The 15311-nt window shown below is 46.3% G+C and overlaps 1 protein-coding gene across 3 annotated transcripts in view; it reads right to left on the bottom strand.

Moving 5' to 3' along the window:
* Positions 1-389: 389 nt before the first annotated feature.
* FKBP5 (FKBP prolyl isomerase 5) overlaps positions 390-15311 on the bottom strand; it is a 115902-nt gene continuing 100980 nt past the window's right edge. For all 3 annotated transcript variants that reach the window (XM_058664054.1, XM_058664049.1, XM_058664062.1), the window contains 5 exons: positions 14933-15023; positions 12623-12706; positions 6487-6672; positions 3101-3340; positions 390-1901 (listed from right to left, as the gene is read on the bottom strand). In XM_058664054.1, coding sequence (XP_058520037.1) covers positions 1794-1901; positions 3101-3340; positions 6487-6672; positions 12623-12706; positions 14933-15023 — 709 coding nt within the window. In that variant the 3' untranslated portion in view covers positions 390-1793. The remainder of the gene's footprint in view (positions 1902-3100; positions 3341-6486; positions 6673-12622; positions 12707-14932; positions 15024-15311) is intronic.

Raw genomic sequence — 15311 nt, 5'->3', positions numbered from 1 at the left:
GTGGGCAGTCTGGAAGCTGGTTCATGCATCTGGTGGTCTCTATAGAAATTGTTCATGATCTCCAGATTTGCTCTAGGAATAGATGACTCTTCTTTCCTTGGGTGGTGACAAATTCCTGGTCCTCCTCTGCCCCAAGCCATGCATGCCCTCTTAGGAGACAAGGGGCTGGGGCCTGGGCTGGTCTAATATTTGCAATTATTCTCTTATCAGCTGTAGAAGGCTAACTTCCCATTTTGGTCTCACTGGAGTCTGGCAGAGTTGCAAATCCTGAACAGTTAAGCAAAACCCATTTTGGCTTTTCCATGTTTCTAAGACAAGACTGGGCCTTTTGAAGAAACCACCTCATGAGAGAAAGTGTACGTGGCATCAAAGGCAGAAACTCAGAATTTGAGTTTTGGGGTGAAGATTGGTCCTAACCTAACAATGGGTGTTTTGTTAAAAACTGCCATAAAAATAAATGCTAATCTAAAATACAAGTGCCAGTGTTCTTTAGGACTGAATGGTGTGAGCTGTTCCAGTTTATGCAAATAATTCCTTGGCCAAATGCACCCCTAGTGAGGGCCTCTCAGACTGGGTGGGGATTGGTTCACCTGTGAGGACTGAAGTTCTACCACAGGCGGCGTGGGCTGCTAACTTCCCTGGGAGCAATGCCTGAGGACTGGGAACTTCCTAAGATGCACCAGCCTGAGAAGCTGCTGCTGACCTTCCCTCAACCCACCAGGATGGAGACGCCATCAGCACGGGCAGAGCCAGCGTCAGTGTCTCTACAAGCCGCAGGTAAAATCCATGGGAGAGCAGCTACTGCCCTCTTGACCCCACATATTTTGTTTTCAAAGTTTAAAGCTACTTGGTAACCTCTGCTTAGGAGCCAGTGACTGAAGAGACAGAAGGCGCCGCCTAGGTCCCATTGTGACTCGGTCCCCTCCAGGCCAACCCACGGCAGAACAGAAGGAGTCCGAGGCACCTACCAGCCAGGATGAGAACTGAGAAAGAGAAGCCGGGGCAGGAGTGGGCTGGCAGGAAGGACCCGAAAGAAATGGAGGAGGGAGCAAAAGCATGATCTAGAGGCTCTTCACGCACGGCCCGCCACCTCAGGACTCCAGAACTGCTCCTAATGCTGACTGAAGGGGGGCCTGGAATGGGCGGAACGAACCTCGTGTGTGAGGGGAGGTGGTGTGAGAGGGGGCTGAGCTGCCAGCGAGCGAGTGACCGCTTTCAGGTCTGTGACACTGCTGTGGGCTGAGGGAAATCCCCCTGTACCTTAGGGTACCAGCATGGCAGGTGGCATCCATCGAACCTCAGTCTTTTAGAAACCGAGACCCCACTCCCTGCCCCCGTGTGTAGAAAAGACAAAGTTCAGCAAGTCTCTCTCTCTCTTTTTTTTAAAGATTAAATTTTGTTGTAAAGCCAAACGGTCCTAAATGGTTAGGATTATCATAAGGGACCCTACATCAGCTATGGAAAACGGAGATAAGCTGCGATGGGCTGGACGTGGGCTGCTGCCTCCATCTCCACACCAGCAGCCACTGTTGTTCTCTTCCTCCGGGAGTGGTCCCACACCACCCTCTCAAGGGACCCACGGGGCAGCCGCAGGGTGGCTGTGTGTGTGTGTGTGTGTGTGTGTGTGTTGGGGGGGGTGAAGGGTGTGGAAAAGCGACTGGTTTTCCATGTGCTCCCAGAATCACATAGACTATAGCAAACTTGACATTAAACACTGTTTAGTCCTGAGTTGGGTGACCGCCATGGAGGAGGGGCCGAGTTCATTAGGACTCTTTGCCCTCCTTGGCGTGGCGTCATACATGGCCTGTGGGTTTCTCTTCTTCCATCGCTTGACCTCCGCTTGCCCTTTCGCTGGTGGCCCCTTCTGAAGTCTTCTTGCCCATTGCTCTGTTGGCCTCTTCCTGAAGAAGAAATCAGAAACCATGAGGGTCGGAGCGGAAAGCAGTGAAATAAACTGTTCATCGAGTGCAAGGTAAAAGGGTATGGCAAAGATCTATGGGCTGCCTCGTTGGGTGGGTTGGAGTTGAGCTCCTGACGCTGGTATTGAGCGAGTGCTTGTCTTTGGGTGAACTGACTAGCCTGCTAGGACAAGTGTTTGGCTGGCACCCATCACTAGAGAGGCTGGGTTCCACGCTTGCCTCTGGCTCTGGACTCGAGCCTCTCACTCTGAAGAGCCTGAGGCTGCGGTGATGAGTCAGGTGACTAGGTCCCTGCCACCCACTTCGGGGGGAACCTGGACTGAGTTCCCAGCTGCTGGCCCTGGCCCCGGCCCTGTCCCAGCCCTGGCCCCTCATGCACATTTGGAAAGTGAACTAGCAGACAGGAGCTCTCTTTCTGTCTCAAGCAAAAATTAATTTTTTTTTTTAACTAAAATGACTAGCTTGCTGGTCCCAGCAGGATGGCTCAATGATTAAATCCTCACCTGCAAGTGCTGGGATCTAATATGGATACCAGTTTGTGTCACAGCTGCTCTACCTGCTTTCTATCTCCCTGCTTGTGGCCTGGGAAAGCAGTCGAGGATGGCTCAAAGCCTTGGGACCCTGCACCCGTGTGGGAGACCCAGAAGAAGCTCCTGGATCCTGCCTTGGATCGACTCAGCTCCAGTTATTACAGCTATTTGGGGAGTGAACCAGTGGATGGAAGATCTTTCCCCATTTCTCCTTTTCTCTGTAAATCCGATCTGCCTTTCCAATAAAAAGAAATAAATCTTTAAAATGACTAGCTTGCTAACTGGAACCCACTGATGAAGCATGAAGCAGCTCAGACCAGGGGACAAGGTCCTGCAGGAAGGCCAACTCCTCCTATAGGCTCACCGCCCCTGTCATGCTTGCCTTCAGGCAGGGAGAACAAGGAAGTATTATCATTCAGGTGAGACAGTCTGAAGAGTTTCTAAGCAGCACAAGCTTTGGTAGGGAGAGTGCTTCCTCTGTGACCTGCGTGGACCTCCCATCCTGTAACTTTGCAAAGTGGTGGGCTGTCCCTCAACCTCCGGTTCTACACCAGTCTCTAGTAGATGGGACGTGAACTGTCCCTGCTCCTGTGCCTCTCTGGTTGTCTGCCCATCTCCATCTCCCACCCTGAACCTTCTCAGAGCACACACCTTGGCGTCCTGCTCTGCGAACTTCTTGAACATATTGGCGTAGATCCTGCGGTCCCGATCGTTGTGCTCCTTCGCCTTGCGCTGGCACGTGGAGATCTGCAGCCGTGCGGCCTTGTTCTGGGGGTTCACCTCCAGCACTTTCTCAAAGTCACCCTTGGCTGACTCAAATTCATTCATGAGTAGCTGGGCCTCACCCCTCCTGTACAAGCCTTTCTCGTTGGCACTGTCCAGTCCGAGGGCCTGGGAACAGAAAGTGCATATTTTAGAAGGGCTGAAGGCAACCCTTCGCATTGGTAGGAATCTTAAAAAGGAATTTGATAGTTCTCTGGCCAAAAGAATTAGGCAAGATGGAAAAAAATGGCCTCAGATAATTGTATACAACTGATTAAAAACGAATCTAGTTACTTTCTGCCTTGAATGCAGTTTTTAGAAAAATCCCAAAGATGTTTGGAAGAAAAGAAAAAGAAACTGATATAAGGGACTTCTACCACAGGACAAAAGTAAACTGTGAAATGACAGAAACGTAACTTGCTTGATGTAGATGTAAATAAAACCAGCAAACATTCAGGGTGCAATGTCAATCACTGGGGAAGGGATGAGTTCAACAGTGGCTAGTCATGATGGGAGAGCAGAGCTAAATTCTTGGGGCCAGTGCTGTGGCGTAGGAGGTTAAGCTCTGCCTGTGGTGCCAGCATCCCATGTGGGTGCCAGATTGTGTCCCAGCTGCTCTACTACCGATCCAGCTCCCTGCTTATGGCCTGGAAAGGCAGTGGGGGATGGCTTAAGTTCTTGCCTCAAGTACCCACATGGGAGACCTGAAGGAAGCTCCTGGCTTTAGATAGGCTCAGCTCTGGCTGTTATGACCCATTGGGGAGTGAACCAGCAGATGGAAGATTCTCTCTCTTTCTCCTTTGCTCTGTGTTACTCTGCCTTTTAAATAAAAATAAATCTTTTTAAAAAAGAGATACATTCTTATTTCATATCATAAACACCAAAATTAATTCCAGACCAATTACATTTACATGTTTAACAAGGGTTTTTAAAATTTAATTTAAAATGTATTTGAAAGACAGAGAGATGGTAACAGAGACAGAAAGATCTTCAACCTGTTGGTTCAATCACAAACACCCACAAAAACCAGGTTTAGATCAGGACAAAACCAGGAGCCAGGAACTCAAGCTGGGTCTCCCATGTAGGGTAGGAATTCAAGTACTTGGGCCACCAGCTGCTGCCTTACAGGGTGCCCATTAGCAGGAGACTAGATTGGAAGTAGAGTGACCAGGATTCAAACCAGGCCCTCTGATAGGGTGTCCCAAGTAGTGCCATAACTTCTGTGCCATGTCTGTAACAGGGATAGCATAGGGAAGACCTTTTCAGATAGAATGGAAAGGACAGACTTCTTATGCAAACAGTAAAACATTCTTTACTGAAAAAGGTATAGTCAACAAAGTTCAATAAGGGAGTGCGGGCTCCCCATTGCAGATGAAAAGTTAAAAGTGTTAACAGACAACCACCTCACACACTAGGGGAGACAACTACCTCACACAAGAAGCTGCTTAGTTCATGGGAGAAATACAAATGACTAAGAGGAAGATGTGATTTAGTTGCTGGGTGGCGCATCCCATCTCATATCAAATTGCCTGGGTGGGAGTTCCGACCTTGTTTCCAACTCAGCTTTCCCCTAAAGCACACCCTGGGAGGCAGGAGGTGATGGCTCTAATGCTTGGCTCACTGCCACCTACACGGGAGTTCCCAATCCAGTTTCATTCTGGTCCAGCCCTGGATGTTGTGGGCTATTGGGAAGAGAGCCAAGTAACTGGAAGCTTTCTTTTTATAACTTTCAGATAAATAACAATAACAACAACAAGAAAAATTTTTTTAAAGAAAAGATGTGTAACCTTAGTAGCAGCCAAGAAATAAAAACTGAATATAAGAATATAAGAATGCTTTTTGTGGCCATTAACATCAACAAAAAGAAAAATCAATGATATTCAATAATAACATATATTAAACATTTTAATGTTTATGTCTTTTGAACCAGCGTGTCCACTTGGAGAAATTCATCCTATGAAAAAAATCCCAAGAGTAAGCAAAGCAGATGCTTTGTGATGGCAGTATCAGAAGCCTGCCAAGCCACCTAAGGGGATGGGCTGAACAAATTATGACAAATGCTTAGAATCATTAAGAACCTAAAGACAATGAGAGGAGCTGGATAGCGAATTGCTCAGGTACAGAAAGATGTTGTTTCTTTCTTTTTCTTTTATTAAATATTTTTATTGGAAAGGCAGATATGATTTACAGAGAGAAGGAGAGACAGAAAAACCATCTTCTATCCACTGGCTCACTCCCCAAATAGCTGCAACAGCCAGAGCTGAGCTGATCCCAAGCCAAGAGCTTCTTCTGTGTCTCCCACAGGCGTGTAGGCCCCCAAGGCTTTGGGCAGTCTCCTGCTGCTTTCCCAGGCCACAGGCAGGGAGTCTGACTGGAAGTGGAGCAGCTGGGACATGAACTGGAGCCCATATGGGATCCTGGACATGCATGCAGGAGTCCGAGGACCCAAGCTGTTCTCTGCTGCTTTCCCAGGATATAAGCAGAGTGCTAGATCAGAAATGGAGCAGCTGGGACAAAAACCATGGCCCACATGGGAAGCTGGCATTGCAGGCAGAGGCCTAGTCTACTGCACTACACATTGGCAAAGACTTATATGTATTCTTAATTAGTGAATTAAATACTATAATAATAAAAAGGTAACCTGCATCAATCTTTTAAATGAGCAGTTGCATTTTGCCCTATGAAAGACAGGTACCTGCCCCTTTATCAAGACTTATTCCTGGGCCTGGCGCAATAGCGTAATGGTTAAGGTCCTTGCCTTGAACGCCCCGGGATCCCATATGGGCGCCGGTTCTAATCCCGGCAGCGCCACTTCCCATCCAGCTCCCTGTTTGTGGCCTGGGAAAGCAGCTGAGGACGTCCCAAAGTCTTGGGACCCTGCACCCATGCAGAAGCCCCAGAAGAAGCTCCTGGTTCCTGGCTTCAGATCGGCACAGCATTGGTTGTTGCAACCACTTGAGGAGTGAATCATCGGATGGAAGATCTTCCTCTCTGTCTCTCCTCCTCTCTGTACATTTGCCTTTCCAATAAAACAAATAAATCTTAAAAAAAAAAGACTTATTCCTAATGCATTATGATAGTTTGAGTACCAGCAAAGTCAGTACTACAAGTCTTCCTGGATTTCCCAATTGACAGCGAAAAACAAACAATTCCAAACTGACCAACAAATAAAGCAAAATGAAAACCTTCCCAACATTTGGCTAAGAGGATGGGGAAGATGATCATTTAAAAAGTCAGAGGGTCTAAAGCCCATCTCCCATCTTTCCACTCCTTACCTTATCGCAACACTCGACAGCTTTGGTGTACTCTCTCAGCTTCAGGTAGCACATGGCCAAGTTCAGAAACGCGGCAAGCAGAAACGATTCTGAAGCTTTCGATTCCTTTTCTGATAAGCCATATTCCATCTCTAGCCAGGACACTATCTTTCCATACTGGATCACTGCCTGCAGGTATTTGCCTCCCTAGGAGAAAAAAGCTGTTAAGTTCTTTCTGTGTTGCATTCTGGAGTGGTGCAACCATGGCCCTGACTCAGTAAAACATATCCTCCAATCAACACCATCCCTCCAGTGGCCCTGGAACGGGTGCTTCTTTCTGCCCCTTCCCTACCTCTCAGAAGCTCCAGCAGCCCACGTCTTGCCCTGGTGTTGCCCAGTGTGGGTTCTTGGAGGGGAATGCCATCCAGCCAGCAGTAGGCCCTAAGCTTCTGGGCTACCAGCTTTGGTGCTAACATGCATCAGGCTTTGTAATGGAGGGTGACACTTCCAGGCCCCACCTCTGGTGTGGATGGTGGGGAGGGCACTTCTCTCTTTGCCCCTGCCTTTAAACAGCACAAGGTGAATGCTAGATCCTGGCAAGTTCCAGTCCCAAACATAGTAACCCTCAGTTATCAAAATCGGTGTCAGCTGCAAATACTGAGTTGTCACTTGTAGACTAAGAGCCTCTCCAGGCAGCGTACAGAAAGGGGTGTGGCTGGACCTGCAAGCACTTCACTGAAGCAAGGAAGCAGTGTGTGCTGGAGGCCATGGGCTTGCTTTCATGGTAAGAGCAATCAAAGTGGCCAAAAGGGGAGTACAGGTGGAGGCTCCTTTTCAGGTAGGCAAACCCCAATGGTCAGGCGGCAGAGAACAGCCAGAAAGAACAGTCCCAGACCTCTCACAGTTCCTCTGCACCCACACAACACTGGATTTTTCAAAAGCTCTTTCACATAAGTTTTATTTAGCTTGTTATTGAGAAAGACTTTTTCAGGATTTTTGCTTTTGAGTTTCTGCAATTGTAGTTTTCAGTTGTAGGTGACATTTGGACTCCCTTGAGGGCAGTTGACCACACTGGGAGATCTTTCACGGTTATCACCCCTGGGGTGTGGAGGAGCTGGGAAGCAGTCAAGGAGGCTACTGCACACAGGGCAGTCCTGCACACAGGCCAGGATTCCCTGGCCCTGAAGGTCAACAGTGTTAAGGTTGAAAATCCTGTACTGAAAGAAAGGAGGAAAAAAACAAAAACAAAAACACAGAGGGAGTAGATTTTGTTTACGAGCTTTTTAAAATCCCAGTTCCTAGAGTCAGAGAATGACTTGTTTCCAAACTGCATGACTGGTATCCTGGATCAAATCGGAGCCAAGTCTGGTTTGTCTGAAAAGGGTTGGGTGGCTGAGTCATGTTTAACGACCTGGTTTTAGGAATGCTTTCCCCCTGGAGCAGCACAAGGGGGCGCACCAAACCCACACCCCAACCGCGTCCCCGGGGCTCCTCCTGCTGCACTAAGCAGGTGTGACAGCTAAGGCTGCTCCCCTCCCTGCCCCGCTCCTGCCCCTTTCTGTCCTGCGGATACTGTCAACTTTGAGGGCAAAAATCAATGTCTGTTTAACCGGCTTGCACAATGCCTGGCAGGGTATCATGTTATTACCTGTTCTTAATTATTCTGAGTCAAATGGAAGGCAGTCCTCTCTTATTTTTCTTCTCAGTGTTCAGAGGTTGAAATGAGACTTTGCAATCTAAACAGCACAATCGCTTCCACTTAGAAGCTGAGCACAATTCTGTCTTACCAGGGGAGGGAGGGAGTGATGGATCCCTTAAACACCACGGTGACAGGCCAATGGAAAAACTCCAATGTGCAAACGGCACAAAATGTAGATTTTGTTTTCAGTTCTCACCCACACATCTGGACTCTGTGCGTGTGCACAATGTGCCAAGTCAAATACCCTGGAAAGCTGAGGCCCAGGAGGGCAGTATGGCAGATTGGAACCTGCCCTGAGGTTGGAAACTGAAGGAAATGTGGGCACAGGAAACTATATACCAACCAACTTGAAGTTTTAGAGCAAAGGCTGAGATCTTTCACCTACAGTGAGGAAGGTGCCCCCGGGGAAGCTTGTCGTAGGAACACAATGTTCAGAGACATTCTGGGAGAAAAGGCTTAGGTCCGTGGTTTTGAATCTTTTGTGAATTTTTTCTCCCCCCACGGACTCATGTTTTGAAAGATTTCGTCTATCAAATTGCATGCTAAAGATAATTTGTTCCATATGTGTGACTGCTGATCCAGGCTTTATCCCCGATCAGGAACTTGAGGACGGCTCAAGCGATGTTAGGAAAGGCACCCGGAATGACTGCCTTGGGACGTTATGAAGCAACAAGGCTGAGGAGCGTGCAGACACCTAGGCACTGCATCGTGCTATTGATCAAACGATGGACCGTGAATTGTGGTCCTCTCTCCATGTGTATTCAGGACACGGGCATTGTCACACATGGGCTGGGGACATGACTTTGGTTCCCATAATGTTCTCTATACCAACAGCGACCAATGAGAGCTTCTGGGAAGCCACGCTATGTTACTGTACTGAGCCGATAAAGTGTTAGTCAAAAACCTCGGACCTCCCAAAACGCTTCAGAAGTCTCAGAAAACATAAAATATGGTCCTGCATTGCGCAATGATGAGGAGATGTTTTGAGGAATGTGTTAGGTGATTTTATACTGTGGGGAATAAGAGTGTATTTCCAGGAACCTAACTGGCGGAGTCTACCACATACCTAGACAATACAACCAATCTGTATGGAGCCCAGACTCCAAACTTCACAGTGAGTTACCAGGCTGTAGCCACCTGTAGGACAATGTAAGTATTTGTGTTTCTAGCATGTCTAAGTACAGAAAAGCCCCAGTAAAAATGCAGCAAAAAAGATAAACAGTGGCACCTGCGGAGGGCATTTATCATGAATGGAGTTTGCAGGGCTAGTAGTGGCTCTAGTGAGTCACTGTGAAGGACAAGGACACTGCTGTACCCTGAGGTGGACTATAGACACACTGGACACTCAGGCTGAACCAAATATATACAAGTATTTTTCTTTCTGCAGCAATAAATTAACTTTAGCTGGGTATAGTTTTTTTTTTTTTACTTTATAAGCATAAAAAATTTACAAAACAAAAAATTTACAAAATGTTATTTTGTAATAACATTTTGATTAAAACAGAGGATAGCAGTATAAAAACTCTGTACATACTGATTTTATAAGCTTTTTCTATTTTACTGATTTTTATCTTTTTTCTTTTGCTTAGAAACGAAGATACATGAGGTGGGCAAAGGCTCAACTGGCTAACCCTCTGCCAGAATTGTTGGCATCCCATTTGGGTACCAGGTTGTGACCTGGTTGCTCCACTTCCCATCCAGCTCTGTTAGTGGCCTGGGAAAGCAGTGGAGGATGGCTCAAAGCCTTGGGACCCTGCACCGGTGTGGGAGACCTGGAAGAAGCTCCTGGCTTTGCAGGGCTCAGCTCTAACTGATGTGGCCACGGGGGAAGTGAACCAGCAGACTGAAGATCTTTCTCTCTGTCTCTCCGTCTCTGTAAATCTGCCTTTCCAATAAAAGTAAATAAATCCTAAACAACAACAACAACAATAATGACAAAACTAAGTCACACACAGGCTTTAGTCTAGGCCTCCACAGGGTCGAGACCAGTACTACCATATCCCAACCCACCAAGGTTTTCAGGGGCAGTACACATGTGCAGCTGTCATCCATGACAACAGAACCTCTTCCCAAGGAACCTGTCTGAGTTTGTTCTACAGTAAATGCTGCCTTTTATTTTTTTTTTTTAAGTAGAAGGAGTGTATGCTGAAAGCGATCATAAAAGGATAGCTCAGCAAATACATAAGCCAGTAACATCGTTATTTTTACTATCAAGTAAGTGCCCTACACTCAGTGGTTGGCAAAACACCATGGGAAAAGTGCTGCACTATAAATTCATAAAGACTCTAGGAATTGCTTGGCTCCATCACAGCTTAGGGTACCACTGACACAGATGTTGTTATATGGAACATGGCTCCAGACCTGCAGGAGACATGGTCAGGGCCCAAGGTCTTAAGGGATTCGATAGAGGAAGTTTCTTTTTTGTTACTGTTTATATCAGTGTCTTGTGCATTTGGGTATACAAATAATCCATTTGGGATGCTATTTGAGTAGTTTAGAGTACTACTTCATTGAGAATTTTTTTTTTTTGAAAACAAGACTTGCTCTTATGAGTTCAGAAATTTAAGAGAAATTGAAAACTGGAAAGAAACTTGGGGATTATCTAGTGTAACTCCTTCACTTTTGACGTGAAAATATAACCTCATTGGACCTTTTTCAATTGTCTTAAATCATCTAAATAGCCTTTGGCCCAGTTTTCCAAACTTCCCCAAGGTTTCTGGTCATCGTTATCTTACCATATTGTAAAGAAGCAAATATAAAAGCATAAATTACTCTATATTGTTTTAAACTTGTGGGTTTAAAATATTTGACTACAACCCACAAAAAGGAATGTTTTACATTGCAACCCAATACCCACTCATACTCAATAAGCCAAAGTTTTATGCAGAAAAAACTTATTATATATTCCACCAAATTAATTTTACATCCTGATGTGGGGCTCGGTGTGAAGTCTGAAAGAAACCACATGCTTTGCTTGCCCTGCCTAGGTTCATTCTGCACTGATGATGGTCTTGCGTTAACTCTCTGTCCTGGGTTAATGCTGCCTTCACTCCCTTAGCTGAGGCCATGAACCACACAGATGCTCGCTAAGGATGTGCTCAGGCTTGCGTGTTGTGGCCTCACACTGCGAAAACCAGCACCTAATGGAAAGAACTCTGTGTGTTCATGGTTTTTTTTTTTTTTTTTGGCGGGGGGGAGGGTGGAGAAACACTGTGTAGAGCACTCTAAGCAGAATCACATAAAATGCTTTTTCCTTTTTTCTTGTATCCAGGGGTTTAAAATCTAAGTGAGAAAGTCCTGCCTTCCCACATACTGGATGGGCCTTTAGCTCAGAGGCTAACACACTGCTGAGGACATCCACACCCCTACTGGAGTGCCTGGCTTGAGTCCTGGCTACTCTGCACCCGAAGAGGCAACAGGTGATATAGCTAAATTCCTGAGTTCCTGTTGCTCCCACGCGAACGAGGTAAGACTTCCTCACTCTTGGCTTCAGCTGACCCAGCCTTCGTGTGGGCATTTGGGTAACGAAACAGAAGATTCACTGTCTTTTAAATTAAGATTCACTGTCTTTTAAATTAAGATGAAAGTAAGTAAAGAAAAAAGGAATGCTGTTTAAGATATATTTAATTGAGAAGGAGAGAGAAAAAGAGAGAGAAAGTGAGCAAGTGAGTTTCCCCCATTTATTGGTTCATTTTTCAAATGCCTACAATGAATGCTTGGGACTGAGCTAGGGTTGGAGCCAAGCGCAGAAAATATAATGCAGGTTTCCCATATGTATGTCAGAAACCCAATCACTTGAGCCATGACTACCGCCTCCCAACTCTGCATTAGTGGGAGATTGGAAGTTGGGAACAGGAGCTAGGAATTGAACCCAGGCACTCTGGTGTGTGACACGGGTGTCTTAACTGCTGGGCTACATATCCTCTCTGAAAGAGGGTTCTTCAGAAGCCATCTACGATGAAGATCATTCAGGAACTTCTATGGGCTAGTTACATGGGTTGTCTTTGATCATTATTTTTCTCTGGAAATCTGTGCATGTTCTCTTTACATTCATCAGGTACCCTAATGTTACCAAAGTGGTGGAAAGAGCAAGGTGTGAAACTTACCCCTGGGTGAGTTCTACTTCTTGCTAACGATTACTCTATGCATTCTTCTCTGATTCCACACTTTTGCTGAGTGATAGCTAAGATGGCAACCAAAATGCTCTAGGCTCCAAGCGCTACAGCAGAAGGAGCGAGTTTACAAGCTACAGGAGAATGTGTAAAATGTATTTGTCTTCTCTTTCTCACATTATTATTATTATTTTAAACCATTTCTTACACTGGAAATGACAGACTTTTAAAATCTCAAGCTTATTGTTCTAAGAAGCAGCCCATCAAATTCAGAGTAGGGAGTTAAGAGCACAATTCATTGATGGGTGAATTCTTTTGACACAGGATTGTACAGGGGCTCACACACCTTGAAGTACACAGTTCCCTTCTCTTTGACAATGGCAGCCTGCTCCAATTTTTCTTTGGTATCCATCTCCCAGGATTCTTTGGCCTGCATGTAAATTGGGGACAATGGTTAGATGCACACAAAAGGAAAAGCATCAGGTGATTACAATAAGAACAAACAGCAGCTACTTGTAGAGGGTATGCCCACAATGTGAACCTTGCTAGCTGGTGACTTCAGGTGCCCTTGCCAGTTTACTGCTATGCGAGTGCTCCTGCTACTGTTTTCAGAACACACTCTGCTGATCCAATATCACCCAGGAGGTGGGAGCAGACAAAACCACAGTGAGGAACAAGGACTGCTGAGCCCAGCTAAGAGGCCAGCGAGGCCATCTCAGGAGAGCCCTGGCCCCCCTTCTGCGGGCTCACCATCACCTGACAAGCAAGTTGTTCCCTTCAGGCCTCAGGTTCTCAGTTCTAGAGTTGGAGTACTAACCAGAGTGTGTCACAAGCTGTTTGGTCCTGTAGAATCTTTAGAAGGTCAGGTCAAGTCTCTGAGCTCTGAGACAACCAGACATACATGAAAGACTTGAAAATGTATCAGTCCACAGATGTATACTTGGGAGATTTCAAGTAAAATGTAATTAAGAGAGAAAGGTTCACGCAAACATGTCACTTCAGGGCCGTGGGAAAGTGACTTTGCCATCGTCTGCTTGCATGTGCTATTACTCGTCACCTTCATGGATATAATCCAGAAACAACTGTACTGTCCACGTGAACTGCTGGATTTAAAGGATCATAAAAAGTCAACAGTACAATCTGGAGTCCTCAGGAAAAGTGACAATGGACAAGGCCGGTGCCAGTTACTGCATGCATATCACTGGGTTTAAGAAGGGAACTGCAAAATTTTCTCTGTTCAGCAATTAAGCTTGTGTTCTTGGTGTTACAGCTAGCTCATCTTCCACTCTTTCTAAATGATGATGTTGCTTTCTGCAGATCCATGTTGCTTTCTGAACAATGTTGCTCAATTATTTTAAAAACCCAGTGAACAGGGGCCCTTTGTAGGGTTTTTTTCTTTTTAACTTCAATTTTTATTGAGACGCAAACCACACTGCCCCATACACTATCCCACCCCTTGCACCTTGCATGTGGTTTCACACATCAGTCTAGTCAGGCAGTGAGGACTAACAACAGCTTGCTGGGACAACCAACCAACCCCCCAGTCCTGCCTGCCGGCGAGAATCTGCAAAATCAGCAGCTATACCCAGGTCAGGGGAGGGAAGGAGGTTATTCTGCACAGATGGAAACAGCGGAGCTCAAAGGCTGAGTGGTCATACGTTACAGGGCTGTGGGGACAGGCTGGGCCTCCAGAGGACAGGACAGACATCATGACAGTTGCTGGTTGACTGTAGCAGGAGTGTGTTGCTTGTTTGGGGGAATGGGAAGCAGCAAGGTGTTGAGAAGACCCTTCCCTTACTTTCTTAGCCACAGGACGAGAGTAGCCTTCCTTATGCACCACGCACCATCACAAGTGCCGTTAAAAGCTTTCTGTCCACACAGTGGAGGTAGCCCTGTGCTGGATTTAACAAAGGAATCCAGAAGGTTGCCCTTGTGGCATTAGCTGTGTGTTGTAGGTGGAGGCTTTGGCCCAGCTTGGGGAGGCAGCTAGGACGGCCCCACAGCTCTCTGTGGCACCCACAGTGTGTATGCCCAGGTAATCTGCTCTTGGCAAGCCTCCAGAGATGGGCTTGAGAATGGAAGGAATGTTCCAGGAGGTTTCTGGAGCCCGAAGCATTTGAAAAATTCTCTTTTGTCTCCACAAAGGAGGTATAAAAAGGTCTGTGGTTACTGGGCTTCTCTCCTCAGGTCCTGCTCACATGGCCTGGTGCCCTCAAGGCCTTGCAATTGGGCTGAAAACAGAGCCACAGTGCACGCCTCTCGGTGACTCCTGGGAAGGTACAATGAGTTCAGCACTGAAAAGCTGCACCCGGTCCCACAAGGAACTGCTTGGCAGAACGTGAACCTTTTTGTCATTAACCCAGGAAAGAAAAGTACAAAAAGAACAAGTCTAGGAACAAATAAGGGAACAAGTCTTGGATTCTACCCAAAAAAAAAAAAAAAAGGGCTGACACATAGGAACAAAATAACAACACTTAGCTCCTTGGGTTGTATATCAGCTGTGCTATGTCAGCTGGCCCCAACTCCAGCGGCAGCAGCAGCTTGCAGCCAAGAGACAGAGATCAGGGGAAGCACAATACAGAAACAAACACCATCTATCTGCTCGGCCTGTAGGACACTGATTTACAGGAGGTGGGTAGAGGAGAAATTTTCTCACCTTTTCGAAGCTCTTAAGTGTAACTTCATATATAAGCTCAGCATTAGGTTCAATGCCAAATTTAGGCTTTCCTGCCTCTCCAAAACCATATCTGAAATGGAGAGTAAAAAATATATATATATATATATATTTATAACTTTGAAAGAAATTGGTATATTTCCAGGTACTTCCTTCTGTAGTTCAAGGCATTATAGTAGCATACAGCTATCATTTGTGAGCTCCAAACAGGAGAGACCCTAACGACAAACCAGATGTTGCTCAGCAGACACCGTACCGGGTACCACTACTGTGCGTTCCTCAGAAAACTGGCTTGATTTGGTTCCCTTCTTTCCTGCATGGTCACATGTAACCCAACACCTGTCTTCTCTGAGAGAGCTTA

This window comes from Ochotona princeps, chromosome 1 (genome assembly GCF_030435755.1).
Source record: "Ochotona princeps isolate mOchPri1 chromosome 1, mOchPri1.hap1, whole genome shotgun sequence".
In the NCBI taxonomy this organism is placed as follows: domain Eukaryota; kingdom Metazoa; phylum Chordata; class Mammalia; order Lagomorpha; family Ochotonidae; genus Ochotona; species Ochotona princeps.
This window is presented reverse-complemented; position numbering and strand designations above follow the sequence as displayed.